The sequence below is a fragment of the Epithele typhae genome (assembly GCF_022376455.1).
Source record: "Epithele typhae strain CBS 203.58 chromosome Unknown BXZ73scaffold_3, whole genome shotgun sequence".
Lineage (NCBI taxonomy): Eukaryota > Fungi > Basidiomycota > Agaricomycetes > Polyporales > Epitheliaceae > Epithele > Epithele typhae.
Window position 1 is genome coordinate 1,049,114 of NW_025954194.1, and position 25,339 is coordinate 1,074,452.

The following is a 25,339-nucleotide window of genomic DNA, read 5'->3' on the forward strand; positions in this document are numbered from 1 at the left end:
CAGCGATTCTCCCCGTGGCTTTGTACGATGCTGATGTCTTCTCAACGCCAGGAGCGTATGAAAGCTACTCACGGGCGAGTAGGCGCTCGTTTCGGAAGGCTAAGACCGAGTTTTGCAGTATTTCTTGTGCCTCTTCCAGTCAGCGACCTGCCCTCCGCACATTAACAACGTTGCTAAGAAGTAAGGGCGGACGAATCAAACCAACTTGACAAGGGCGAGAGCAATAGAAGATGGCCTATCAGGCTGAGTCAATCATACTATACTGCATGCACGCAAGGGCCCACCTTGCATGTTGTACACTTTGACAGGATGGATATCGCATTGGATATTTTGGGACACTGTCGCTAAAGGAGTCGGCCAAGTCGCTAGTCTGAGCCATTGACGAGCACTCACTTGGAAGTTGCCACAAGCCACATTGCTAGGAGCGCCTCGGCGACGTATCTCTTCTGCAGCATTCAGGTCTCCTCTCATCTCGAACACCCTTCCCAGGTTATCACGAGTAACGGCCAGATCCGACTTGAGCCCAAATCGCTCGCGCACGCTCACGGCCTTGATAAGGTACTCCTCCGCATTGTCTAGATTGCCTATGGTGGCATAGAGCTCACCGAGACCATTGTAGGAGACAGCGGTGGTAATACTGTCCACACCTCGGGTGGCTTCCTTGATACGGATTGCCTGCAAGTGCTTGCTCTCGGCACCCGCGAAGTCTCCTTGGCGCTCCAGGAGGATGGCTTCATTGTTCAGCTCGATGGCCGCGTCACGGCCGTCCGGAGCCAGCGCAGCGGCCGAAAGATCCTCGCCGATAACGGTCATTGCTTGCGGAAGAAAACGGCAGAAGCGGAGAGGATGTTATTAGGCGGACCGCGGCTGGTCGACGGAGAAAAGACGAGAACCCCGTGGTCGAGATAGGACCGAAAGAGGCAGGATAGTGGCCAAGCGCTCGGTGACCGCGATGGGGCGGGAGCTCGTCGCTTTGTACTTGTTGCTGTTGTGGCGGGCATGGGAGCCAACTGGGCTCGGGTCGTAGGCGTTCGTCCACCAGCCACCACCAACCTCGACAGTCCCTGCCCACACCCTTCCGCTTCAACCCGTTCCTTCTTATATATCTCTCCCATTTCTTTTCCCCCTCCCCCTCCCCCCGCTCGCCGCCATGGCCTCATCATCATCCTCATCGCCCGAGCTCCCACACGCTGCAGCGTCATCATCCCACCAATTTGCGCCCGTCCAATACTCGGATCTCAGCCGAGAGGAGGTCCTCGAAGATCTGTCCAGGTACGCCCCGCGCCCGTTCATCTCGCCCTCTTCCCGCTCACGACCTGCAGTCGTTTCATCCTTAACCTCCCGGAAGAGGAGCTCGCATCGGTCGAGAGGGTTTGCTTCCAGGTCGAACAAGCGTCTGTGGTCTCTTCTTTTATGCTCCCGCCACTCGTTGATCGGTTTCGATGCAGCCACTGGTACTACGAGGATTTCGTCCGGGAACAGAATCCCTCCAAGTTCCCCTCCTACACGCTCAAGACGTTCTCTGAAGCTCTCTTCCACGCATGTCCCCTCCTCGCACACTGGGCGGAAGACCACGATCGGACCTTCGACTCTTTTATGAAATACAAGACACGAGTGCCTGTGTGTGGTGCCATCATGCTCAACAATACCTGGGACAAGGTCAGTGCAAAATCTGCTCAACTCGTCTCATTACGTAATACCTTACCCTGCTACCGCAGTGCGTTCTCGTCAAAGGTTGGAAATCGTCAGCAGGATGGGGATTCCCGAAAGGGAAGATCAACGAGCAGGAGCCCAAGTACCGATGCGCTATCCGAGAAGTACGACGCCTTGCCAACAAGTGACGTGCCACTGACTTCCGTCTGTCAGGTGCTGGAAGAGACAGGATACAATCTGGAGGGACAACTGGACCCTGAAAACGTGATTCAATTGTCGATCAAGGAGCAGTCGATATCCCTCTACATCGTCCCCGGGGTACCAGAGGACTTCGAATTTAAGACCAAGACGAGGAAGGAGATCAGCGTGAGTCTAATGATTGAATATGCCGAAATCATTTGATCTGAAGACGTGATTAGAAAATCTCGTGGTTCAAGTTGACCGATCTCCCCACATGGAAGCGCAACCGGGTAGCACCTGGCAAATTCTATCTGATCACACCCTTCGTCCCGTAAGTCTACCGGCATACGTGAGAGCGACTTTGCTGAGCATGGTCCACACATCTAGTCCTCTGAAGCATTTCATCCATGATCGCAAGCAGAGTTACATCCTGCGCAAGCCCTCTCAGCCCATCAAAGAGGAGATACATTCATCAGGAGAGGAGGATGGAGCCACCGTCAATGACCAGGCTTCTGTGGGCAACTCGCAGGAACTCAGCTCCCAGGCTTCGTCGGCAGAACCTCAAACACCTTCCCCACAGTACAGCGCCGCTCGTGTCCACCAAGCCACCTTCGACTCATCTATTGACTCGAGCACTGCTGACCCTGCTCGTCCAGCCCCCAGCCTGGACGTCGGGGATAATCATCTCGCTAGCCTCTTGACCAGCCTGCAAAGGTCAGCAGCGTCCTTGGTGCTTGAAGCTCCTCTCAAGGCCCAGGTGGTTGCGACTAGAACGAAGGCTACACTGTCGTCGGAGACTACACGCCCCGCTTCGTTGTCAGCAGAAACTGTACGACCTGCCACATCGTCGACAGAAACTACACGGCCTACTGTCGACTTGAGTCCTGACTGGTCCGCCCGTATGCCCACGATGCGCCCTATGCCAACCGGCATCCCTCAGACCCAGTCTTCCCCAGCCTTGTCTCCTCATCCACAAGAGGCTACTTCGCTCAACCCCATCCCTCGGCAGGAGCAACGCAGCACCGTCACGGGGCCAACCGTATCGCCTATGCTGCGGCAAGCTGGTCATGCGCGACGTGGGTCTTCTGTGGCCACGGATGTTTCCCCGTATCTTTCGCATCCTCGCAACATTACGAAGGAAATGCGGTACATCTCTATCCTTGAGAGTGTTGCACAAGAGTCCGACCGGACGGCCTCTCGAATGTCCTTCCGCCCGGAAACTTCCCCCATGGTGCCCACTGTGCAAGTCGCTCACGGGCACGTACCGCATCTTCCCCATCCTCCGGTGATGGACAAATCCGTGCTTTTCACGTCCACCATGCACTCTCATCCCCACCACGGTCCTCCCCCTCACTCGATGTACCCTCCGCACATCCCAGAGGGGATGATGGCTCGCCCTCGTACAAGCCACACCCTTCACGGCGCACCGTTCCCTTCCTCTGGCTCCCGACAGAGCATGAACGAGCATCAGCTTCGTTCAATGCTACCTCTGAATGGACAGTGGAACAACAGTACCTCGGGCCCCTTCCCTCCATCCCCCGCTCTTGGCCCCCCGCCTTTCACCCAGCCGTATGCGCGCGTTCCTACGAGCCCAGCTCGTGCCCTTCCTCCCTATCATTTCCCTCCTACCCACACGCCTCACATTGGTAAGTTCTATTCGTCACTCAAGCTATCCATCAGTTCTGACCCATCGCGTGCGTACAGCTCACAATAATGTTGTTCGCGCTGCCAACAACGCGCAGCTACTGTCTATCCTTAACACACCGAACCCCGTATATCGGGCGTGACCTAGTCATATCTTTACAGGCTCTAGATAATGTCGATGGTAGTCGAGCAGTGCGCTCTTCCTTCGTGTATTGATACGGTTCGTCCTAGTATTGGTTTTGTCACCTACATCGCATATCCACACTCGATTCCCGCTTTGTCTCACACTCCCTCACTCTCTGCGTCTCTCACTCTGCGTCTCTCCGTTCTCGTCCCATACCTGCTCAGCATCCGGACAGTGCAGCCACAGCGATTCCTCGATATCGTCGTTGTGTTTTAAGTTTCGTCCTGTCGCCTGCTACGCTATGAGCCCGTGTGTCCGTCTCCAACTCTCTTCCCTTTGCGCCGCCCTCCGTTTTCTCTCTCTGCATCGCTCTTTTCTTGTCCCTTCCCCCTCCCCCCTACCCTCACCCCCCTCCCCAGATTCCTCAGACTAGGCGTGATCCGCGTGATCCGTGCATCCCCCTCCTCCCTTGTCGCCTTCCCGTCGTTATCGCAGCTCGATACATTGCGTCGTCATCTGTAGTTTTGTAGCGTAGTGCTCAAATGTCCGTCTATGTTCGTCGATCGTCGCAATCCACCTTGTTGTGTTCAGCGTCCTTCGACCTGACGCTCTGCCTCACGGATCTCGGGTGACATGTTTGTGATGATGCTGTTAACGTTTTGTTGATATTGGGTCAAATAGGATATACAACTCCGAAGTACTACATCAGAGAATCCAACTCACCCCCTTAACCCGGCGCCTAAATGGCTCGATTTGGTAGTCTTAGTAATGCAGGTGTTCTTTCGATGGAATCTAACGCCCGAAATGGGCCGAGTACGGAGGAGTGGAGCGAAGAGGTGCGTGATTTGAGGAGGAGGAGGAGTTTACGGGAGCGATAGGCCGTTCTCGCGAGTGGGCCACAGCGCTAGCGCCCTCGCGCACCACCGCGCGACGGGCAGCGCGAGTCCGAGCGCACCGCTGCGAGCACCGCGCGCGCGTGGCGATATACGTGCACCACGGATCTAAACTCCTCGCGCACGACGAGTCCCGTGGAATGGCCTCTGCACCTGGTGCGAGGGTATGTCCAATGTTCAAGTCCTGACAGAAGGTTTGGCATGATCCCTCGCACGCGAGCACAATGCGCAGTGGGGGTGCACACAGAGACATCGCCACGACTGCGCGGCGCTCACGGTGGTGCGCGCTGCCCGTCGCGCGGTGGTGCGCGAGGGCGCTAGCGCTCATGTGGCCCGCTCCAAGACGCTCCTGCGCGAGAACGGCCTATCGATATTGGAACAGTTGTACTTGCGGGGCGGCGTGGGATACGCAAATAACTCGGTGGGTTTCGGTCAGCCATAAGTAGGTGGCTATCTGCGTGCGAGGCGCAGAAAGACTCACGTCAGCGGCGGGAGGCATGGCTGCTGGTTCCTGGGCCCACGGCCCGTGTGTGGGTCTGTATGGCGTTGCTACACTCCGATTGCGGGAGTGACAGAATCCTGCAAGTACTGTCACACAATGTAAAAAAAGCGAGTGTAATATGGGACACTGACTCGTTCATCGGACAGCCGGGACATGCCGTGTACTCGCGCGGGGCACACATGAATAAAACGAGGGACAGACAGAAAATTCACTTCCGGATGTACAACCAGTGGCAACAATTGAAAAAAAGAAAACACATACACCAGGATTCGAACCATGAGCCCTCCACAATTCTTACACTGACTACAGCATCATAGACAGCTAGACTACATCGCCATATAACCCAAGGCATTTTAAATACAATATGTAGACAATGCGCACATAAAGAAGCGTCCCAAAACGACAGGAAGCCTTTGGAAGCTGCCGCCGCCGCCGCCACATCGCGCGCCCCATCTTCCTTGCGCCTTTTCCTTTCGGTTGCGTTAAGGGGGTGAGTTGGAATTTCACTACATCAACGAGCAGAAGCGGACATCTTGAGATTGGGCAGTTTGCAAACCAGCTCAGAGTCCCATTCGTTCGAACCAATCCCATCGCGGACTACGAACAGATCTATCGGGTCGTAGACGGCCTTGATCGCCCTCAGCTCGGTGTGGTGGTCTCCGAAAAACGCCTGCAAAGGATCGGACTCCACGAGCGACGCCTGCCATGCCGACACCCCCGTCAGCACGAGTGCACAAGGAGTCCAGGACGGGAGAGAAGGGGCTCGCCTCGTTCAAGTACGCGCCAGAGTGCGGGGCGAGCGCGCGGAGGGCGGTCATGTTCCGCCGCACCTCGTCGACGCGGCCGGCGATGACGTCGGCGGGCGTGCCCTCGGCCCAGCCGGTGGCGAAGAGGGCGTGCACGAGCGCGGAGCGCCAGGCGGGGAGGAGGCCCATCGCGGCCGGGGGCACGCGCGCGACCGCGCCGCCTGCGACGAGCCTGCGGCGTGTGAGGCGGGAGTTGTTAGCGTGGGTTCGAATGAGGACTGAGGGGAGAAGGAGGGAAAGAGAGACGGCGAGTGGGGCGGGGCGGGGCGGAGTGTCACGGCTACTCGCAGCAGACGTCTTGTTCCCCGCCCCGCGGAGCCGTCGGCAGTGTGGTCGTGTGGCGGGATGTAGAGACGATTGAGTGTGCTCACAGGATGGTCAAGCTCTGCAGCGGAGCGAGCGTCCGCGCGACGCGCTCGGGGTGCCGCTCGATGACGTCGCGCGGGAGCAGCCACGAGCCCGCGGCGCCGTTTGAACCTGCGGTGTCGGGAGTGGCGAACGCGTTCAGGAAGGCAAAGTAGGACGGGAGGGGCGTCGTGAACGCGGCCTGCACCGTCAGCCCGCCGTCGGAGGCATTGCTGAGCGCCTCGGCCTTGGAGAAGAACGGGTTGATGCTGGCGTTTGCCTGCGCCGAGGTGCCGTTAACGAGGACGAAAGTCCCAGAGGACCCTAGCGTGCCGGTGGTCGGGTCTGTGGAAAGCGAGGTCACTCCAGACCAGCCATCGTCAGACAGCTGAGGAAGCGCTTTGAGGAGGTTGAGGAGCAGACTTTGCACTGGCGCGGTAAGACTCGACGAGTTCGACGACGCGGCGAAGACTGCAGCGGTGAGCGGGAGGTTCGGGTGCGTCTGGTACGTGGTCTTCGTGACAATGCCGTACGTGCCCCCGCCGCCTCCTCGCAGCGCAAAGAAAAGGTCCGTGTTCCGGTGCGCATTTGCGGTGAAGACCGTGCCGTTCGAGCTCACCATCTCGAACTCGAGCACATTGTCGACGCCTGTCGCCGAGCAGCGTCAGCCTCGCGTCGCGGAGAGAAGGACGGACGCCACTAGCAGACCGCAGCTACTCGCCAAAAGTCACGAACACTTGCCTAGACCAAACGTCGGCGACAGAGGGCTGTGCCCGCCGCCGAGTACCCAACCGGCTGCAGCGCCCACAGTGCCGCCGGGAGACTGTCCACCGACGATGGCCCGGTCTTTGGCGTTCACAGCTTCATACGCTTCTTCCCATTGAACACCGGCGCCCAACGTGATGGCTGCCAAGAGGGATGTGTACTTGAGTACTTGAGTCTCAACCGTGGAATACGTACTACGCGCGCGTCGAGGGCCGCGCGTATAGACGCACCGTTGTCATGTGTCTCCGACTCGGGCGGCGCACCGGCAGGCGTGAAGGATCGGTGAAAGGTGATGTCCTTCATGTTGTGCGTCCATATGATAAATGCACCGCGTGCGGTGCTCCGTCCCAAGAGGTCATGGCTGTGGGTACGCCGAGGGTGAGGAAGCACGACATGAATTAGCGAGGGTTTGGAAAGAAGACGGCGCACGGAGAAACCTCGTGGGCGCAAGATAGAGCGGGGCCGCTTACCCAGTGGTCTTTACGACGACGCGGAGGTTGTGCGCGGCGGCGAAGCGGACGGCCGCCTGGACGTCTTCGATCGCGCGCGCGTCGACGCCGACGACGGGCACGCTCCCTTGCGTGCACGGGACGCCGAGCGCGGTGTCCATGAAGCACGCGCTCGTCGTCCCGTTCGGGAACACGAACGTCTCGAAGACCGCACCTTGCATCGCCCCCGGCCGCTCCGCGCGCCAGGACGCGTTCGTCCATTGCGCGTGCACATCCGCGCAGTCTCCAGACGGCGCGGACACGGGGTAGCACGGGGACGCCGGGGGGACGGGATGGAGGAGGGGCTGTGAGACATGGTGTTCCAGCCGCGCGAATTCGGCAGGCCCGGGCCAGCACGGATCGCCGAAGAGACAACGGCAGTTTGAGGACGGAGGGCTGCTGGGACCGTTCCGGGGCGCTGTGCCAAAGGAAGGAGCGGATAAGAGTGCGAGCGCCAGGGAACCACACAAGGTGCGCGGGCGGATCCACAGACGCGTCATTTTGCTGCGTCGGCGGAGGAGAACTGTGCTCGGGATCGGAGGGAAGATCAGACTAGCGTTGCAAGGCAGAGAGGAAGAAAGCGGGAGCGGAGTGAGCCCAGTTTCAGCCCGACCTTTGTAGGGATTGTCAGAGGCTGAGCGCTGTGTACTTGTGCTAGCCCAGTCCGGATGCACGTATATATCCGAATGCGCTGGGCTTGTACCCTGGGAGCTCGAATGGAAACAATGTGGGCGGCCTAATAATGACTCACGACTCCAATTGACTAGACAGAAGGAGACGGTTGCATCGTAGGGGACCTGTAGATGTAGTGCACAAGGCCACCTGCGGCGGATGGCTTCTAGTGTCCTGTCAGAGCACGTCGCTACAATCCAACGAAAGGTGGCAACACTACGCCTTTATTATTATTATTATTATTTTCATTCTATCCCTATGCGTCACATATGCGCGTGGCAACACTACGCCGATACGGATGGATAGGAGGGTGAGAGAGCGATCACCTGGTTCACATTGAAGAAGACAGAACCGTGCGACAACTCTCTGAGAAGCAATCTGGGCAATTATAGATAAGCTCCGCTTGTACCCGTGTACAGCAACACACCAGGTTGACGAGCCGAGTGTCTTGACCGGGATTCTCCCTGACGGCGTGACGGATGGTGATACATATGCAACACATGGGTGCTGGTGAGTGGGGTCCTTGAGGGCCGTACTGAAGATTGTGTGGCACTGCACGAGCGTTGTGAGTGCGCCGTCTTCAGTGACCCCGTCGTGGTAGCCAGAGCCATTTGTGATGCTTATTATAAACCAGGCCCTCTCCGCCCACCAATTTGCACTATCGCTGTGTTACGGAATGGTCTGCTGCGTCTCAAGCGTTGGGACGCGTTCTGAGCACGGAGGCAGGCGTCGAGCGTCTGTTTGGCACTCTTCCGCGACACACGTGATTGTCGGGGTTACGTAACTGATCCGGCCTCGTGGGTATTGCCTTGTACGGAAGGTGGCTGCCACATGCTTGGCGTTCTGGCAAACTGCGCGCCAGCCGCTTCAGCTCCAGTAAAATACTCCTCCCCTTTTACTCCTTGTCCCTCTGTCTCTCTTCGCCTCGTATCTTTATTCTTTTCATGGACTACAGCTGAGACCATCACTACATCATGTTCACTGGGAACGGCATCAAGCTCTTCTCTGGTGCGTCCACTTCCACATCGATTGTACCATTTGCTTCATCTCCTCGTAGGCACTAGCCACCCCGAGCTTGCTGAGGTCATCGCCAGACGGTGCGCATAGACTCTTACACCGGTTCGTGCCGTCGTCTTATGATCCCCACGCACTGCAGGCTCGGCGTGCCTCTGGCAAAGGCGGAAGTGACGAAGAACGGCATCGGGGAGAGCATTATTCGCGTCGCGGAGTCCGTACGGGAGGACGATGTGTACATCATCAACACCGGCTGTGGCGAGGTCAACACCGCACTCATGGAAGTCTGCATCATGATCCACGCATGCAAGATTGCGAGCGCGAAGCGGATAACTGCCATCCTCCCTCTCTTCCCCTACGCCCGCCAAGACAAGAAGGACAAGAGCCGAGCCCCCATTACCGCAAAGCTCGTGGCCAACATGCTCCAAAAATCAGGCTGCGACCACGTCATCGTACGTTTTGTCCCTTCGCCCGTCCAACATTGGTCTCACGAGCAATGCGGCGCGCCGATCGCCACCACACAGACCATGGATCTCCACGCCTCGCAGATCCAGGGATTCTTTGACGTGCCCGTTGACAAGTGGGTGTTTTGTCATTCTTGACAAGCTAACATGAAAACTCATGATAATCCCCAACATTGCAGCGTAAGTGACACCCGTGCATGCTTTCCGTATTGATTTTCACTCGCGCCCACCCCGTTAGCTCTATGCGGAGCCTTCTGCCATCATGTACATCCGCGCCAACTTCAACCTCACGGACATCGTCATTGTCTCGCCGGACGCCGGTGGGGCGAAACGGTGCGTGGCCGCCGGTCTTGTGATCGCGGAAGAGCTTATCTGAGAGCCGGCGCGGGGGCACCAGCGCGACGTCGATAGCGGACCGTTTAGGGGTGGACTTCGCGCTGTTCCACAAAGAACGGAAGAAGGCGAACGAGGTGTCACGGATGGTGCTCGTCGGACACGTCAAGGACAAGACCGCGATCCTGGTGGACGACATGGCCGACACGTGCGGCACGCTCTGCCTGGCGGCGCGGCACCTGGCGGAGGCCGGGGCGAAGTCCGTGCACGCGATGGTGACGCACGGGATCCTGAGCGGAAACGCGTTGAAGAACGTCGAGGAGTCGGCGTTGGAGAAGCTGATCGTGACGAACACGCTGCCGCAGTCGTCGAACGTTGCGGAGTGCGCGAAGATCGAGGTTATCGACATCGGGAACGTGCTCGCGGAAGTGATCAGGCGCAGTCACTACGGCGAGAGCATCTCGAAGCTGTTCGACGAGGTGCCGTACTAGTGGCGTGGAGGTATGTCGGGCGGCGCGGACGATTCTTTCTCGCACGAACAGATAGATGTGCAGGCTCTTGTAACTTGTACCGCAGGCTTTAATGGCACGGATAGTGAAACGCAGCCACAGACGATCGAGGAAGAGGGAGCCGGTGGGCGATCCATGGAAAGGCGGCCGGGAGAGTCGGAGAACGGGATCGCACCCGGATCGGGGCCAGTGGGCGAGATTGGGGCGACAAGCGGTGCGGTGCGTTCGAGAGAGGCGCCGAGTCGCATCAGCGGGACCGTGGCGGATGCATGGACCGTGGCTGACGCAGGCGATCAAGCTCAAGCTCGCCGCCGGGTGGGAAGCATCGACGCCTGCCTCCGCTGATCGCGGCCGACCACCAAGCCCGGCGCCGGGAGCGAGGGGGTGCAGGCCACCGACCGCGGTCGTTCTCCCCACGGACGGCGTTCGCTGCCGCGGGCGGGCGGCACGGGCTTGGGGATGGGCAGCGGGAAGGGCGAGGATGCGCGATGGACCACGCGCCGCCGCTTCTGGCTCCATCAGCCTGCTACCCAATCAGCCCATCACACTCGCGGACGCTCAGGCGCTCGAGCGCCGAGGCGTTAACGCGGTGGCCGAGGGTGGCCGGCTGGCCGCCGCCAGCCTGCGTGACGTCCGAGCGATGGCCAAACTGTTCAGCCCGCTGCGAGCACGCACAGAGATCCATCATGTCTCCACCGCGGCGATGGATCGATGCGCATCACCGTCGCGCTCGCCAAAGGCCCAGTCGCCCCGGCTTCTTCCTGCGTGCATGGCCTGCCGCCCGATTAGCAGGTGGATGATTACCGAGCTGCCAGCCCCGCACGCGCGCGGCCCCAGCACGAACCGGGGCGGGCGGACTCGCGCGGGGAGGATGCGCGCGTGCGGGACGGGCGTCGGGCGGGATGGGGGGACGAGCTGGGACGAGGCGGACCGAGGACGGACGGCGGCCCAGGAAGGGAAGAAGGGCGGATTTCGGGACCGATTGGAAGGCGGATAGGGAAAATAATGTGGAAAATAAAGGGTGGTGATCGGCTGTCGGGCAGGATTCTCAATCTGTTTCTCGTCTTCCGCGCGAGAGAGCGTCCCAGCGCTCGGTGCTCGCTCTCTCCCTGCCACCTTCTTCCCCTTCAAGTCCTCCGCTCTCTCTCCCGAGTTCCCTTTCCCTCCCCCGCCCCCCGCCCCTCCTCTCCCGCCCCGCCCGGCCCCCGCCCTGTCCTTATTGCCGACTCTATGCGCCTCTACCACCTCCTGCCCGTCCTCTAATCCCTCACACCTGGGCAATGCAACTCATCTCCATATCATGTACACAGACCATGTCCACCAAGGCCATAATCCTCCAGTCCACCTCCAACACTCGTATCCCCCCGCGCACATGCACAATGGCCACCCCTTCCCCCCGCAGCCCCGCCATCCCCCGCCCCAGCACCAGCCGGCCCCACCCCCGGCCAACAGCCATCGCACACAGGCGCCGGGTACGAAGGAGCGCATCACCGTCCAGGCGATCCCCTCCGTCACCGTGCAAAACAACGAGCTTGTCGTCGGCGACGCCCAGAGCAGTGAGTCTACCTCTCTTCTGTCCCCCGCGCCCCTCTTCCTCCACCCGTGGCAGTCAGTTGATCGACGCCCCCACACGACCCAGGCTCCACACGATCATACACACCGCTCAAGATTGTTGGCGACGGCTCCTTTGGCACCGTCTGGCTCTGCGATTGGCATGGGACGCTACCGCCCAATACACCGATGTCCGCCATGCAGTGTGGCCGTGGCGCGCGACCCGAGTACGCCGGGAAGAGGCTGGTGGCCGTCAAGAGGATGAAGAAGCAGTGGGAGGGAGGATGGGACGAATGCAAGAAGCTCAAAGAGCTCGAGGTGCGTCTGCTGCTCGTCATCCGTGCGGCGGTCGTTAACCCCGACCGCTTCCCAGTCGTTGCGCGCGATCCCCTACCACCCCAACATCATCCCGCTCTACGACTTCTTTCTCCTCCCCGACACGAAGGAGCTCTACTTCGTGTTCGAGTCAATGGAGGGCAACCTGTACCAGCTCATCAAGACCCGGAAAGGGAAACCGCTAGCAGGAGGTCTCGTCTCTTCTATCTTCCGGCAGGTTGTGGAGGGCTTGCACCACATACACGAGTCTGGCTACTTTCACCGCGACATGAAGCCGGAAAACCTCCTCGTCACCACCACTGGCCTGTACGACTACCGTCCGGTAAATGCCCACGCCACCCCAACGCACCTTCGGAGAGTGACGTCGTGGTCATCGTCAAGCTGGCGGATTTTGGTTTGGCCAGGGAGACCGCCAGCAAGCCCCCGTATACGGAATACGTTTCAACCAGGTGGTATCGTGCACCCGAGGTCCTCCTCAAAAGCAGGGACTACTCAAACCCGGTGGACATGTGGGCGCTCGGGACCATTATGGCCGAGCTGGTCAATCTGCGACCTCTTTTTCCTGGGCAAGGTGAAGTTGACCAAGTCGCGAGGATTTGCGAGCTTCTCGGAGACCCGTGCAGGGACTATGGACGCGATGCACGAGGGATGCCCGTTGGAGGGGGACAGTGGCCACGAGGTGTCAAGATGGCGCGGGCAGTGGGCTTCTCGTTCCCTGAGGTTCGTGTCCATCCGTATACTGCGACCTCTCCTAATCATCTTCCGAGTAGATCCCACCCAAAGACTTCTATTCTCTCTTCGACCGTCACGTTCCTATCGAACTTGTCAACTGCATTGCTGACTTGCTCAAGTATGATCCTGACATACGCCTCACCAGCAAGCAGTGTCTCGAACATCCCTACCTCCTCAGGACTTCGCCGCTTAACAACCCGCCTGGCCCGCCGATGTCGACGACTGCGGTCTCCAACGGCCATCTGGCTGTGCACACCTCTGAGCGCAACGGGGTGTCTCCAGTGCGCTCTCTCCCCTCGGTCTCACCTCGGAGCCTCCCTCCCTCCCATTCCCACCATTCGGGATCTGGAAGGCCGGAGTTCGAGCCGTTGCCGCCCGCAGCGACCGTCCAGATTCCCGACGTCTCGGCGTCTCACCGCACAGCCTTCTACGACTCGCCCTCCTCTCGGACGGAATACTCGGACTCGAGTAGGCCATATCCTCACGAAGGCTTACACGTTCGGCTGCCACCAGGTCGTTCGCGCACCCCTTCAGAACAGTCCCAGGGATGGCCTTCGTACGCGTCGGCGTCGGACTCGCATTGGGACCCTATGGAGATCTCCCCTCAGGTCGAGATCCCTGCCAATGGCTACCAAGCCATGGACGTGCAAACGTCCCCTATGGCCCGCGAGCATCCTCAGCGACCACACATCGACGATGCGGAGATTCAAGAAGTCCCCCATCATCAGCCAGGGAAGCTGGGCAAGTTCAGTTTCGGGAAGAAGAGCAGCAAGTGGGGTTTGGCGCAGATGTTTGGCAGTCACGGGGAGAAACCTTCCCATGCGCTCGCCCCTGTGCAAGAGAATCCCATCAACTCGAACAGCTCGACCCCCTCTCTCAAGCGCACTCAGTCTTCCAGCACGGACAGTCGCTCCTTGTCCGAGCTCTCTCCCGCCCAGGAGGTCCCCCGCATCATCCTGGACCCCAAGCAGCGGAAGAAAGAGGCAGCGAGGATCCAGCGCGACGCGGAAAAGCAGCGACGTTTGCTCGCGGAGAAGATGCAGAAAGAGCAGGCGCGTGCCGTCTTGGAGAAGCACAAGCGACTTCGGGACCAAGTGGCGGCTACGGAGGAAGTCGAGTGGAGCAGTACGGTGGCGATGTTGGGAGGCAAGTCTCATGTGCCGCATCCTGCAGCGACCGGGCCCATTCGACAAACGCAAAGTCACGGCGTGTCCTCCGTCGACGTCGCGGGTGGCAACTTCTCCGGCTACGGTCATTCAGACAACCATCACCGTGAATGGCGGCGCGATGAGCGACTTCCCAAAGCGCGAAGGAGAGATTTCGACGACGACCATTCCATGTCCTCGAACGACCTTACCAGCGCGGTCTCGGTCATCTCGTTCGCGACGGTGGACAGCGATCCTGGCCCGAACCGACTACGACACCGCCCGAGTGCGATGGGGATCAGTCGGATGACGTCCATGTCTTCCCTGGGGACAACGCTCTCGGACGACTTCGCGCCTAGCGGGCGATCCTCCAACTCGATCGCGATGGAGCAGCAGTTCGCGAACGACTTCAACCTGCGCGCATCGGTGGATTCCTCGTCGATTTCGGACGGCGGTTCTCCTGTTCCACCGCCCATGCACATGCTGTCATTGTCGTCGCCAATACCATGGGCACCGCACGAGAACCGAAGCGGGTCGACACTGGACAGGGATGGCACGCGAGGAGGGCGAGAGGTAGAGCGACCGACATTGATCATCCCTCCCCAACCCAGACACCCGAACGGCTTCCAGCCAGCAGGGTCTCTGAGTCCGTACGAGTCGCGGTCTGCAGGGAACGGGAGCTACCCCTCAAGCCCTGGTATGGCACCGAAGTCCGCGATCAATCCCATGTTCAAGGTGGTGAGTAACCGTTACCCCCTTTCTTTAGAAATCGGGTTCTGACTGTGTGGTTCAGCCTCCATTAGCGACTCTGCAGACGCGACCAGGGTCACTACCCCCTTTCGCACAGCTCGAGGCCGTCGCAGAAGGCGAGTACCCACCTCTGTCGCCAATGTCGTTCACATCACCGGACGACATTGCAAGCGATTTCGGATGACGTCCGTTGTACATTGTGATTGCTCTCTTTCTCTGCTTCGGTCCCTGCTTCATCCTCCATTTTGTCCGGATGATCCGCTGCATATCACGCTCGCTCTTGGTTTCTATTTATCGCCTCACATCCTGCTCTCATCTCCATCCCTGCATGCGTCTCTGCTCCTCGCGCACTACATCCCCGTCGGACTGCTTACTTGTCCCTGTAATCAGCACATCATCCTCATCCGCACACCATCCCTGACCATTGGTCCTGCATTTTCTGTCTGCGAACTTAACAGTAGCATTCACCCGTCACTCATTCACCCATCTTCACGAACAACCCCCCTTTTACCTGGACCTCGCACCTGCACGCCGCACCCTCCCCCCGTCGCGCACGGGCCGTCATGACCGTCATGTCATTAAGACGCCTGCCCCGCCGCGCGGAGTGGACGTTGGTTCTCGGGCGATCTGCACCCGCGTCCCCCCACACTCGCTCACTTTACCCAGTCTCCCCGCTGCCCTCCCCGTCTCGAGTCCCGGCCCCTCCCCTCGCTCGTCGTGCACTGCTGCTTCACCTTTCGCTTTCGCGGTACATTATAATTCGCCCAATATTTCCGCCGGCGGCGGCGTGTGCGCTGTGCGCCCTTCCCCCTCCTCTACGCTCTTCGCGCGGCTTTCCCCCCCACCGCGCGCGCCGCAACCCCCACGCGCCTCTCCGCCTCCCGCTTCCCGCTCCCCGCCGTCCCGCCGCCACTCCCGGCGCGGTTTAGTTCAACTCATTTATCGTACTTAGACTACATATCACCTGTATTTGTACATTACGCGAGGCGGTACCCGCACGAGAAAAGGACACAAACACCTCAACAGCTCCGCGTGCAACAGAGCCTGAGCTTGGGATTCCAATGATGAACGCTGATGGCCACAAGGGCGCCACAGCGTGGGAGTCCCAATCTAGCAACCCGTCGGCGCTCAGCTCCGCGGTCGATGGTATGTGAATCGAACCCTCCGAAGGCTCGCCTACATACGCTCGCGTACTCTGCCGCGCGCGGCGTGCACGATGCACCGCGAGCCAGCGCACAGGGAGCGATCCTAGACGGACGCCTTCCCTCCACCCGTGCACTCCGTGGACTGACTACGCGTCCACTCCCCCCTCGATCGACCCGACGCTCGCGGTTCTCCCACCCCCCTCCCTGAACCGCCATGGCAAACCACCACACCGCGTTGGAGACCGAGAGCTCCCAGATTTGCCACGACTGCAAGTCATTCGTACACGGGATCGCGGTCTCGTTCGGGTGAGTTTCTGACGCGTATATCTGCCCCCTTCCCCGAGCTCTCTGTCACTCGCGTTATCGCGCGGGGATGGATGTGCGACATATCCGCGGTGCCGTTGCGCATATACGGACGATACTTTCATCTTGCATGGACGCGCGCCGCACCTGGTATACTTGTCACAGAGATGTAAAGCTCATGGTGCACAGCGTCGGTCGGCCTGTGCATTATGAGCATATATCCACTGAGATGGTCATCGGGTGGCGAATATTTGGCGGATCGTCCATGGCCCTGGCTATGCATTACGAGCATATATGCATTATAAACTCATGCGTCAAGGGCTTTTCATCTATGTGCGCGACAGGCATGACTGCAGGGGTGTCAGACTTCGTCTGTTGGCTTGGCCCTGTGGCACTGGTTCGAGCGACATCGAGTGTTCCAGTCAAAATCTTTCGAGCTTCTATGCGTTCAGCACTCGGTCTTCGGGTGGTCGTTGCTCGTCGTGTGGCGGACCACGTCCCCGCCCGTTGTGAGCGACCACCGGCAGCTCCGGCGATCTTCGCTTGTGTACGCGTCTGCAAGGCCGCGAGCTTCGGTTCTGTACGTGTTTGCTTGGCCGCGACGGCGTCCGCTTATGTTCGCCACACCCGCGTCCTTGCGTTGCCTAGAGACTGACCGTGGTTCCCTTCCCCAGCCAATCCTGGTTCCACCTCGACTGCTTCAAATGCAGAAAATGCGGCAATAAAATCACCGCAGACTCCAGCCTGCTGCTGCTCCTGGACGGCTTGCCGACATGCGCCGATTGCCCCTACAGCTGCAAGGTCTGCAAACTGCCTATTCCCGACGACGTCATCGTGTCCGGTGACGACGCCTACCACCGCCACTGCTACAGATGCAGGCTCTGCAAGAACAGCATCGACGATCTCGTCTGCGTCAAGACGAGTCGCGGAATATACTGCATGCCGTGTCACAGCGAGCGTGCAGAGAAGAGGAAGCAGGCAAGGCAGCAGCGCGACTGCGACCGCGAGCGGGTGGCGTAGGCGGCGAGGGCCACCCACACAGAAGGGCAGAGCGACGAACGTGGTGTATCGCATCCTTCTCTTGCATCCGCTAGCTGCGGTCTGAGTGGAGTTGTGGAAGGCGGCGAGCGGCGAGCGACCCGCGTCACAGGCGAACTCGAACTCGGCATCTTCTCCGGACATGTAGTACGGCGGTGGCCTGTCGCAATCGAGCTCTGGTCGCGCAGCGGAGTCGGCGGATGGCCATGCGTCGAACCTGCCATCGCTCCGGAGCGGGCGCCTGATCAGACCAGCTCGAGACAACCTAGTGCACGTTCTTTCCGTGCGCGACACGATCTCTGGCACGTTTGCGCATGTCTTGCTAATGCTCTCCGATCATCCCTGTACCGCTCTCTCGCTCCCACATCTATCTCATTTGCTTATGCAACACGACACCGCCGTACTACATGGCTATTCGACACCGCCGTACTACATGGCTATTCGACAGCTCGGTTCCAACTTCGGGAGTTGCCTTGACCTCTTCGACCCTTAGATCCAAGCCTCCGGAGTCCGTCCGTCTTGCAGTGCATCAGATTGACCCGATCATTTATGGGTTCGTCTCGCTCAAAGCGAGGACTGTCCGTTGCCTGGGCAGCAGGAGGTTGGTGTACATACTTCGCCACTAAGACTGCGCCGCGAGCGAAATCGTGTCCCACGACAGCTGATGGTCTTCCTAGACGAGAACTAGACTTTCGTGTGCGGAAAAACTACTTGGTGGTCACGACGCTCGGGGCCCAGCGGACGGGACGAGCGTGCTATCGCCGTTGGAAAACGGCGATCGAGCGAAGTCGACTGAGACGCCGGTGCTTACCCGCGCACAAGGCGAACGTGTGCATGAAGAACAAGAGCCGGTGGTGGCGAGGATAAACGATACCCTGTGTCTTGGCTTCCGGCTTGTCGTAGTGGGAGGCCGGCACAATTTGATTAATTCAGGCTGTCTAGACTCTGAAGATTTGCAGAGGGAGGAAGCGTGGTCTCGGCTACAACGGGTGCGTTATTCAACGCCACAAGGAAAACCATGAGCTATCGACGCGGCCGGCTATGTACAACGTGCGGCGCTCCGTGCACCTCCGAGCACGCAGGAGAATATCTCGCGCCGTGAGAGAACCAGCGCGTAGATCGCCAACCTTGGCTGCGGCTGAGTGCATGAATCGCGCGAGGCGTGGCTTCCCCGCGCCGCGCGGCGACCCCAATCGGAGTGCCGGATGCATGTCGCGAGTGCTCCCCAGACGAGAAACCCGAGCACGCACGCGAGGCCCGGGTCTGGAACGGAGAAGCCTAACTCCGCGGCGCGTGGACGCCGGACGGAAGGTGAAAGGCAGACGGGATGCAGGCCTCGTGCGAGTGCCGTACGCGGACTTCACATGGCACGTCTCGGGCAGAAGCACGGACGTTGCATCGAGCGATCGAGGTTGGAGGCGATGAGGAACGGCTGAGGCACATAAGGGCGCGGTATGCGGGAACGGGGAATCACAGTGTATTCCGCTGCGAAGAAGACGCATACAAGACCGACCACGTTTAGTGATGGTGAGGTGCCTGCTCGAACCGGAGACCACTGGGACAGAAATGGCGCATGAGAACGAGAAAGAGACTGGATGCACGAGGGACGCACCAGTAGCTGTGTATCCAGAAGCCCAAAGTGACCGCGTCCATTCAGAACCGAGTCGCAGATTGACAATGACAGCCGAACAACGTACCCGCATGCCCGAGGGCCAGGCTTGTCCTGCATCACGGGAATATCAGCACAGGAGGTGTACTCCGACGTTCGAGGACGGCGACTCACCAGGTTGATGAAGATCTTGGGGTGACCGAGAGGGCCACCTCCTGAGGGACTGAGGGGTCAGACGTCGAAATTACAAGGGGTCAAAGGAGAGAAACGCACCGCCGTCGCAGACGGCCTTGCGGCCGTGGACCACACGGATGGGCTCCTTGTCAATCATCTCCATTGCGCTGAGCGGAGTCGGCTGGAGCTCAAGGACGGTCTGCTCGAACCGTGGGCCAGTCATGGCCTGGGCACGGGGCCGCTGGTTAGTGGACCATGTTGAGGGGAAGTTCGGCGCCTGGTTGGCGGTGACGGGAGACGTCGGTGCCTCGGGCTTTGGGGCGGGGGTGGAGGTGGACGAGAGACGAGTGAGGGGGCGAGCGAGGCCCTGGAGGGCTCGGCGGGCGAGCATGGCGGTCAACACAGGCGGAGAGTTGGCGGGGTCTGCATATGGCAGGCGACGACGACGACGGCTTGGTCGGTGGGCACGGGGCCGTGGGAAGCAGGCCGGGACCGTTCGGGCTGGTACGCAGGATCCGTCGACGTCACCGCGCCTTCCCTGGGAGGAAAGCGGGCGCGCTTACTCGAACGTTCCGGCGTGGTCGTGGACGGTCCAGTCCGTTCGTCGCACTTCTCGCGGACTCGATGGCCTGCGTATATCTACCGGCGAGTGCCGCGCCTGCCACTCACCAGATTATCGCTTCTCCCCCTCACTCTCCCGTTACTCTTCCTCCTCCTTGATCATGGCATCTTCTATGAACTTCACCGACAAGACTCAGGAGTCGCTTGCCGCCGCAATCCAGCTCTGCAAGGACTATGCCAATGCACAGGGTATGTACGTCATGCGATTATCTCTAGCGTCTGACCTGCTCACCCCCGCGTACAGTCCACCCGCACATATGGCCTTCGTCTTCCTCAACGAGGGTCAGGGCGACGCGAACGCGACTTCCGGTTCACATTCTCTTTTCGCATCGGTCATTGAGAAGGCCGGTGGCGATGTCGTAAGTAGCTTTCATCAAAACATATTGTGAGCGATGATGCTGACCTATCTCCATGCAGACCACTGTTCGGAGGGGTGTCCAAAAGCTCATCGTCCGGCTTCCCACTCAATCACCCCCGCCCGACGAGATCTCGCTCAGTTCGGCGGCTATGAAGGTCCTCCGTGAAGCCGACAAACTCCGCAAGACGATGCACGATTCCTATATCGCCCAGGACCACGTTCTCGCCGGGCTCATCAAGGACCCCTCGATTGCTCCCGTCCTCAAGGAAGCGGGGATGACCGAGAAAGTCCTCAAGACCGCCCTCGAACAGATCCGTGGAAACCGTCGCGTCGACAGCAAGAACGCAGAGCAGGGCTTCGATGCCTTGAACAAGTACGCCACCGACCTCACCGCCCTCGCTGAGGAGGGCAAGCTCGACCCCGTGATCGGCCGTGACAACGAAATCCGCCGCGTTGTTCGCATCCTTTGCAGAAGGTAAATTTTATATTGTTGCACTGTTCCTAAATTAGTTGCTCATGTCTCTCGTAGGACAAAGAACAACCCTGTGCTTGTTGGCGAGCCCGGTGTCGGCAAGTCCGCTATCGCCGAGGGTCTCGCTCAACGCATTGTCAACCGCGACGTTCCCGCATCCCTTATCTGCCGTCTCTACTCCCTCGACATGGGTGCGCTGATGGCTGGCGCCAAGTACAAAGGCGAGTACGAGGAGCGCATCAAGTCCGTCCTGGACGAAGTCGACAAGGCCTCCCAGGACGGCACCGGCGTCATCCTCTTTATCGACGAGCTCCACCTCATCATGGCCGGCCAAGGCTCAGAGGGCGGAGGCATGGACGCCGCCAACCTGTTCAAACCTCTGCTCGCCCGTGGCAAGCTCCGGTGCATCGGCGCCACTACCCTCTCCGAATATCGCAAGTACATCGAGAAGGACCCGGCGCTCGAGCGTCGGTTCGCCCAGGTCCTCGTGAACGAACCCACCGTTTCGGAGACCATCTCCATCCTGCGCGGCATTCGTGAGAAGTACGAGGTTCATCACGGTGTCCGCATCCTCGACGGCTCCCTCATCTCAGCCGCGACCCTCGCCCACCGGTACCTCACGTCCAGGAGGTTGCCCGACTCCGCTATCGACTTGGTCGATGAAGCCTGTGCTAGGTAAGCGATCTCGGTCACCACGTCACCCATTTCCCCAGATACTGATGGCATCCTCATAGCGTACGCGTAACCCGGGAGACTGCTCCCGAAGAGATCGATCAGCTCCAGCGTCGCAAGCTCGAACTCGAGGTCGAGATCCACGCCCTCGAGCGCGAGAAGGACGACGCCTCCAAGGAGCGTCTCGTGGTCGCCCGCAAGGCCATCGCCGACGTCGAGGACATGCTCACCCCTCTCCAAGCCGCGTACGAAGCCGAGAAGCAGCGCAGCGACGAGATCAATATCGTCCGCCGGCGCATCGACGAAGTGAAGGCCAAAGCTGACGAGGCCGAGCGCCGCTACGATCTCGCGACCGCCTCCGATCTCCGTTACTACGCCCTCCCCGACCTCCAGAACAGGCTCACCCACCTCGAGGCGAAGAAGTCCGAGGAGGATGCCCGCCGCGGCGCAGGTACGGATACCGTCACTCCCGACCAAATAGCGGAGATCGTTGCAAGGTGGACCAACATCCCGGTGACCCGCTTGATGAGCACGGAGAAGGAGAAGCTCTTGGGCATGGAGAAGATCCTCGCGGAGAACGTCGTCGGCCAGCCCGAGGCGGTCAAGGCGGTCGCGAACGCGATTCGCCTCAGCCGCTCTGGTCTACGCAACGCAAACCGCCCCATCGCCAGCTTCCTCTTCGCTGGTCCATCGGGTACCGGTAAGACGCTGATGAGCAAGACTGTGAGTTTCTTCTTGTGCATATAATTAGTGATGCTGACTATGGTATTATAGCTCGCGACCCTCCTTTTCGACTCGCCCGACGCGATGATCCGCATCGATGGGTCCGAGTACTCAGAGAAGCACTCGATCGCTCGTCTCATCGGCGCTCCTCCGGGCTACATCGGTCACGACCAGGGCGGCCAGCTCACGGAGTACATTCGCCGGAAGCCGTACTCGATTGTGCTCATCGACGAGATCGAGAAGGCGTCAAGAGAGTTTTACCAGCTCTTCCTCCAAGTGCTCGACGACGGTCGTCTGACGGACGGCCAAGGCCGCATCGTCGACTTCCGCAACACGGTCATCATCATGACGAGCAACCTGGGCGCGGTCTTCCTCAATGAGATGGGCTCGGGTCCGGTCAAGACCTCGACGCGCGAGCTCGTCATGGGCGCGATCCGCAACCACTTCCCGCCCGAGTTCATCAACCGTGTCGACGAGATTGTCATCTACGTAAGTGTGCATTTCCTTGAATTTGAACGGATTGATGCTCACTGCCCGTCCACAGCGCACACTCTCCCGCCAGAACGTCCTGAAGATCGTCGACGTCCGGCTGAAGGAGGTCCAGGAACGCCTCGCGGACCGGAAGATCAGGCTCGAGCTCGACGAGGCGGCGAAGAACTACCTGATGTCGGTCGGATACACGCCCGCGTACGGCGCGCGGCCGCTCAACCGCGCAATCCAGCAGGAGCTCCTCAACCCGCTCTCAGTCATGATTCTTTCTGAGCGTGTCCGGGACGGTGAGGTCGTCCGCGTCCACTTCGATGGCCCGCACAACCGGCTCCAAATCCTACCCAACCACGAGGGTACTGGCGAGAGCATGGACGTCGACTGGGACGCCGATGACGACATCGACATCGAGGAGATGGACTGAGCAAGCAGTGGCAATGGGATTGAATGGACTGTATGAATGCAAAGATCTAGGATGGGGAACACGACCGTTGTATCATTAGCCGCACACGTCTCTAAAAGTACATACAATAGCATAATGTATTCTTTTCTTTCGTTTCTAAAATCCGTGGGAGCAGACGAACAAGAACTACGACAGACTTGTAGACTGTATCACTGAATAACATATCGTTGAGACGTCTCCTCTCGTTTGATCACGGGGGGAGGCGGACGACGATTATCTTTGCGAGGCTGCAGGAGACGGTCCTCAGGCGCAACTGCATGGCTCCTCTCGTTCTTCCATCGCATCCGCACCTGGAGAAACAGATTGATGAGATGCAGCCATACTGAAAGTAACAGAACAGGTATAGACTCACCCTTCCATTCTCCTTTACAAACACGATCCCCCACTCCTCCGCGTGCACGAGGTAGTGCGCGTTCGTCATGGCGATAAACGCGTCCAGCACCCACGAATGGTCTTTCTTCAAGGTCCACTTCTGGCTTCGCAGCCGCTCGCGCGCCGCGTGCGGGATCTCGGGCGAGGACAGGTTCTCCTCCGTCGGCCGGAACAGGTCGATCACGTACAGACACCCGGGCGCGTCGCACGCCCACTTGCCCGCCCTGTTCGGCTGCGGCGGGTGGAACCAGGACGAGGGGAGGAGCGCGAGCAGCGCCGGGTCCGCCGGGTCCGTGTAGTGCGGCGGCTCCGGGGTCGACCCGCGCGAGGACGGGGGCACGTCGGACTCGACGGAGAAGTCCGAGTCGTACGTGCTCTGCGGGAGGCCGTCGCGCGTGGTGCGGAAGGTGAAGGTCGCCGCGGCGGTGCGTTTGCGTTTCGCGGCGGGCGGCGCGGAGACGGCCTCGTCCGCCTTCTTCGACGCTTTGCGCTTTGCGCGGGGGCGGGCGCGTGCGGGCGCGAGTGGCACGGGCTCGTCCTCTTCCATTGGCTCGTCCGTCGGAAGCGGGTCGCCGACCCACACGCCCCATCGGCGGCCCTCTCGAGCAGCCTCCCAGCGGTACTTCTTGACGACGGGGAGCCACCGGGTCCACACGTCGACGTCGAACAGGTGGTCCCGTTTGCGTCTTGTTTCCTGACGGATGACCCATTCGACATGTTCGGTGAAGAACGAAAGGACCTCCGTGTAGGGAACGTGCCGGAGCACGTGCTCACGCCCCCCGCGCATTTTTCGGCCTGGCACCAAGCTTTCCGGTGTGTCTTCAAGGTCGGAATCGGAGTTGCTGAAGATGGTGCGGTGTTGGCGCTGCCCACCCACATTGGTGAAGTGCTTGATGTACAGACGGGCGAACCAGTCGGGGGTGCGGTCTTTGAGTGGGGTTTTGTTTGCATTGTATGTGTTGTTCCCAGCATCTAAAGCGACTATGTCTTGGAGGGTCGTGAAGAGGCTCCAGCGGGAAAAATACTGCAAGTCAGCTTGTTAGTACCCTGGGAGGAGTCGGGACATGGCAGATGGGTGGGCTCACCTTGCGGCTAAGTTCATAGGTCTGTGGGTGCATTGACGTCACAGCATATCTTCGCTTACTGTTCTGCTGTGAGTAATAGATACCACTTGGAGACATGAAATGACTTACTGTTGGGAAGACACAATCATTAGACCATTGGGGACATGTTGAGCTGAGATAGGGTTGTCAATGATATGGACTGGGCAGGTATTTTGCATGCCTACTTGCAGTGAAATAATTGGCAGGGAGATTTTTGACACCATAAATGATCACCTTCAGTTTGCTCTCATGGTGTCGGTACACAGAGGCGAGGGTGAGGGTGCTCCGGGAGGCGGATCGACGCGCGGAGAGGTCTCGCTTCTGGAGTTCCTCTTCAATATGAGCAAATGCAGACCGAGTAAGCCAGTCCAAGGACTGGATGGTCAAGATACCCTGAAAACGGACTCTGCTCTTAGGCTTGTCGGAAAACTCCACCTGCTGGTCCAGCTCGCACTCAGATAATCTACGGGTGGAGGTCCAAATGCATGTGAGAGGAAGACAGAGAGGGTGGCATACACATGAGGCGCACCCTGTAATGAACCCATCCTGCTCCAAGATGAGCTGGTCGAGGGCAACTGGACGGTTTGCTGTAGTACCCCTTGTCTCGGGAGTGAGCGCGTGATGCTCGCGGAAAGGCCCAAATGGCTCCTTGAGCAGTAGCTCGTAGCTCATGACCTCGCGCAGCTGGTATGCCAAGGTGGGGACCGTAGCGGGGCGCGATGAGTGTGCGACGTTGACGCGCGAGGACTCTGTCTGACTGGGCGCCCCAAGGGCTCAATGTCCCGCACGTGCATTCCCTTATATGGCCTCACGCACCGCTCAAGCGTGTAGGAGCTCAGCGCTCAGCGCTCAGTCGGCCTGCCAGTGCTCGCTCACAACCCACAACCTTCCCTT

The 25,339-nt window shown here is 59.6% G+C and overlaps 9 protein-coding genes across 9 annotated transcripts; 5 read left to right on the forward strand and 4 right to left on the reverse strand.

The window, feature by feature from the left end:
- Positions 1 to 99: 99 nt before the first annotated feature.
- On the reverse strand, positions 100 to 813 carry BXZ73DRAFT_87274 (uncharacterized protein; the record flags this gene model as incomplete). The annotated part of the gene is made up of 4 exons (XM_048024498.1): positions 100 to 147; positions 206 to 235; positions 285 to 338; positions 394 to 813. 4 exons carry the CDS (start codon positions 811 to 813, stop codon positions 100 to 102), a joined length of 552 nt encoding a protein of 183 aa, XP_047882717.1.
- A 337-nt stretch (positions 814 to 1,150) lies between these two features.
- Positions 1,151 to 3,620, forward strand: BXZ73DRAFT_87275 (DCP2-domain-containing protein; the record flags this gene model as incomplete). The annotated part of the gene is made up of 9 exons (XM_048024499.1): positions 1,151 to 1,272; positions 1,323 to 1,394; positions 1,449 to 1,659; positions 1,719 to 1,817; positions 1,867 to 2,019; positions 2,073 to 2,164; positions 2,221 to 2,590; positions 2,612 to 3,479; positions 3,538 to 3,620. The coding sequence occupies 9 exons, from the start codon at positions 1,151 to 1,153 to the stop codon at positions 3,618 to 3,620; spliced, it is 2,070 nt and encodes a 689-aa protein (XP_047882718.1).
- A 1,887-nt stretch (positions 3,621 to 5,507) lies between these two features.
- Positions 5,508 to 7,900, reverse strand: BXZ73DRAFT_87276 (FAD-binding domain-containing protein; the record flags this gene model as incomplete). The annotated part of the gene is made up of 7 exons (XM_048024500.1): positions 5,508 to 5,666; positions 5,746 to 5,974; positions 6,174 to 6,795; positions 6,889 to 7,053; positions 7,143 to 7,273; positions 7,383 to 7,796; positions 7,869 to 7,900. 7 exons carry the CDS (start codon positions 7,898 to 7,900, stop codon positions 5,508 to 5,510), a joined length of 1,752 nt encoding a protein of 583 aa, XP_047882719.1.
- A 1,146-nt stretch (positions 7,901 to 9,046) lies between these two features.
- Positions 9,047 to 10,374, forward strand: BXZ73DRAFT_39130 (phosphoribosyl pyrophosphokinase; the record flags this gene model as incomplete). The annotated part of the gene is made up of 6 exons (XM_048018316.1): positions 9,047 to 9,080; positions 9,130 to 9,169; positions 9,229 to 9,538; positions 9,611 to 9,670; positions 9,789 to 9,883; positions 9,948 to 10,374. The coding sequence occupies 6 exons, from the start codon at positions 9,047 to 9,049 to the stop codon at positions 10,372 to 10,374; spliced, it is 966 nt and encodes a 321-aa protein (XP_047882720.1).
- A 1,390-nt stretch (positions 10,375 to 11,764) lies between these two features.
- Positions 11,765 to 15,090, forward strand: BXZ73DRAFT_87278 (Pkinase-domain-containing protein; the record flags this gene model as incomplete). Its single annotated transcript, XM_048024501.1, has 6 exons — positions 11,765 to 11,948; positions 12,032 to 12,261; positions 12,317 to 12,601; positions 12,637 to 12,999; positions 13,050 to 14,894; positions 14,950 to 15,090. The coding sequence occupies 6 exons, from the start codon at positions 11,765 to 11,767 to the stop codon at positions 15,088 to 15,090; spliced, it is 3,048 nt and encodes a 1,015-aa protein (XP_047882721.1).
- A 1,175-nt stretch (positions 15,091 to 16,265) lies between these two features.
- BXZ73DRAFT_96854 (uncharacterized protein) lies at positions 16,266 to 17,374 on the forward strand (the record flags this gene model as incomplete). Its single annotated transcript, XM_048027181.1, has 2 exons — positions 16,266 to 16,357; positions 17,149 to 17,374. The coding sequence occupies 2 exons, from the start codon at positions 16,266 to 16,268 to the stop codon at positions 17,372 to 17,374; spliced, it is 318 nt and encodes a 105-aa protein (XP_047882722.1).
- Positions 17,375 to 18,910: 1,536 nt separating this feature from the next.
- On the reverse strand, positions 18,911 to 19,566 carry BXZ73DRAFT_96855 (zinc-finger domain-containing protein; the record flags this gene model as incomplete). The annotated part of the gene is made up of 5 exons (XM_048027182.1): positions 18,911 to 18,947; positions 19,005 to 19,010; positions 19,090 to 19,115; positions 19,176 to 19,216; positions 19,275 to 19,566. The coding sequence occupies 5 exons, from the start codon at positions 19,564 to 19,566 to the stop codon at positions 18,911 to 18,913; spliced, it is 402 nt and encodes a 133-aa protein (XP_047882723.1).
- A 331-nt stretch (positions 19,567 to 19,897) lies between these two features.
- Positions 19,898 to 22,931, forward strand: BXZ73DRAFT_39637 (P-loop containing nucleoside triphosphate hydrolase protein; the record flags this gene model as incomplete). The annotated part of the gene is made up of 7 exons (XM_048018422.1): positions 19,898 to 19,989; positions 20,041 to 20,155; positions 20,214 to 20,629; positions 20,684 to 21,301; positions 21,361 to 22,021; positions 22,073 to 22,510; positions 22,566 to 22,931. 7 exons carry the CDS (start codon positions 19,898 to 19,900, stop codon positions 22,929 to 22,931), a joined length of 2,706 nt encoding a protein of 901 aa, XP_047882724.1.
- Positions 22,932 to 23,119: 188 nt separating this feature from the next.
- On the reverse strand, positions 23,120 to 25,117 carry BXZ73DRAFT_96857 (uncharacterized protein; the record flags this gene model as incomplete). Its single annotated transcript, XM_048027183.1, has 6 exons — positions 23,120 to 23,260; positions 23,323 to 24,366; positions 24,428 to 24,485; positions 24,536 to 24,578; positions 24,631 to 24,908; positions 24,975 to 25,117. 6 exons carry the CDS (start codon positions 25,115 to 25,117, stop codon positions 23,120 to 23,122), a joined length of 1,707 nt encoding a protein of 568 aa, XP_047882725.1.
- Between the last annotated feature and the right edge of the window lie 222 nt (positions 25,118 to 25,339).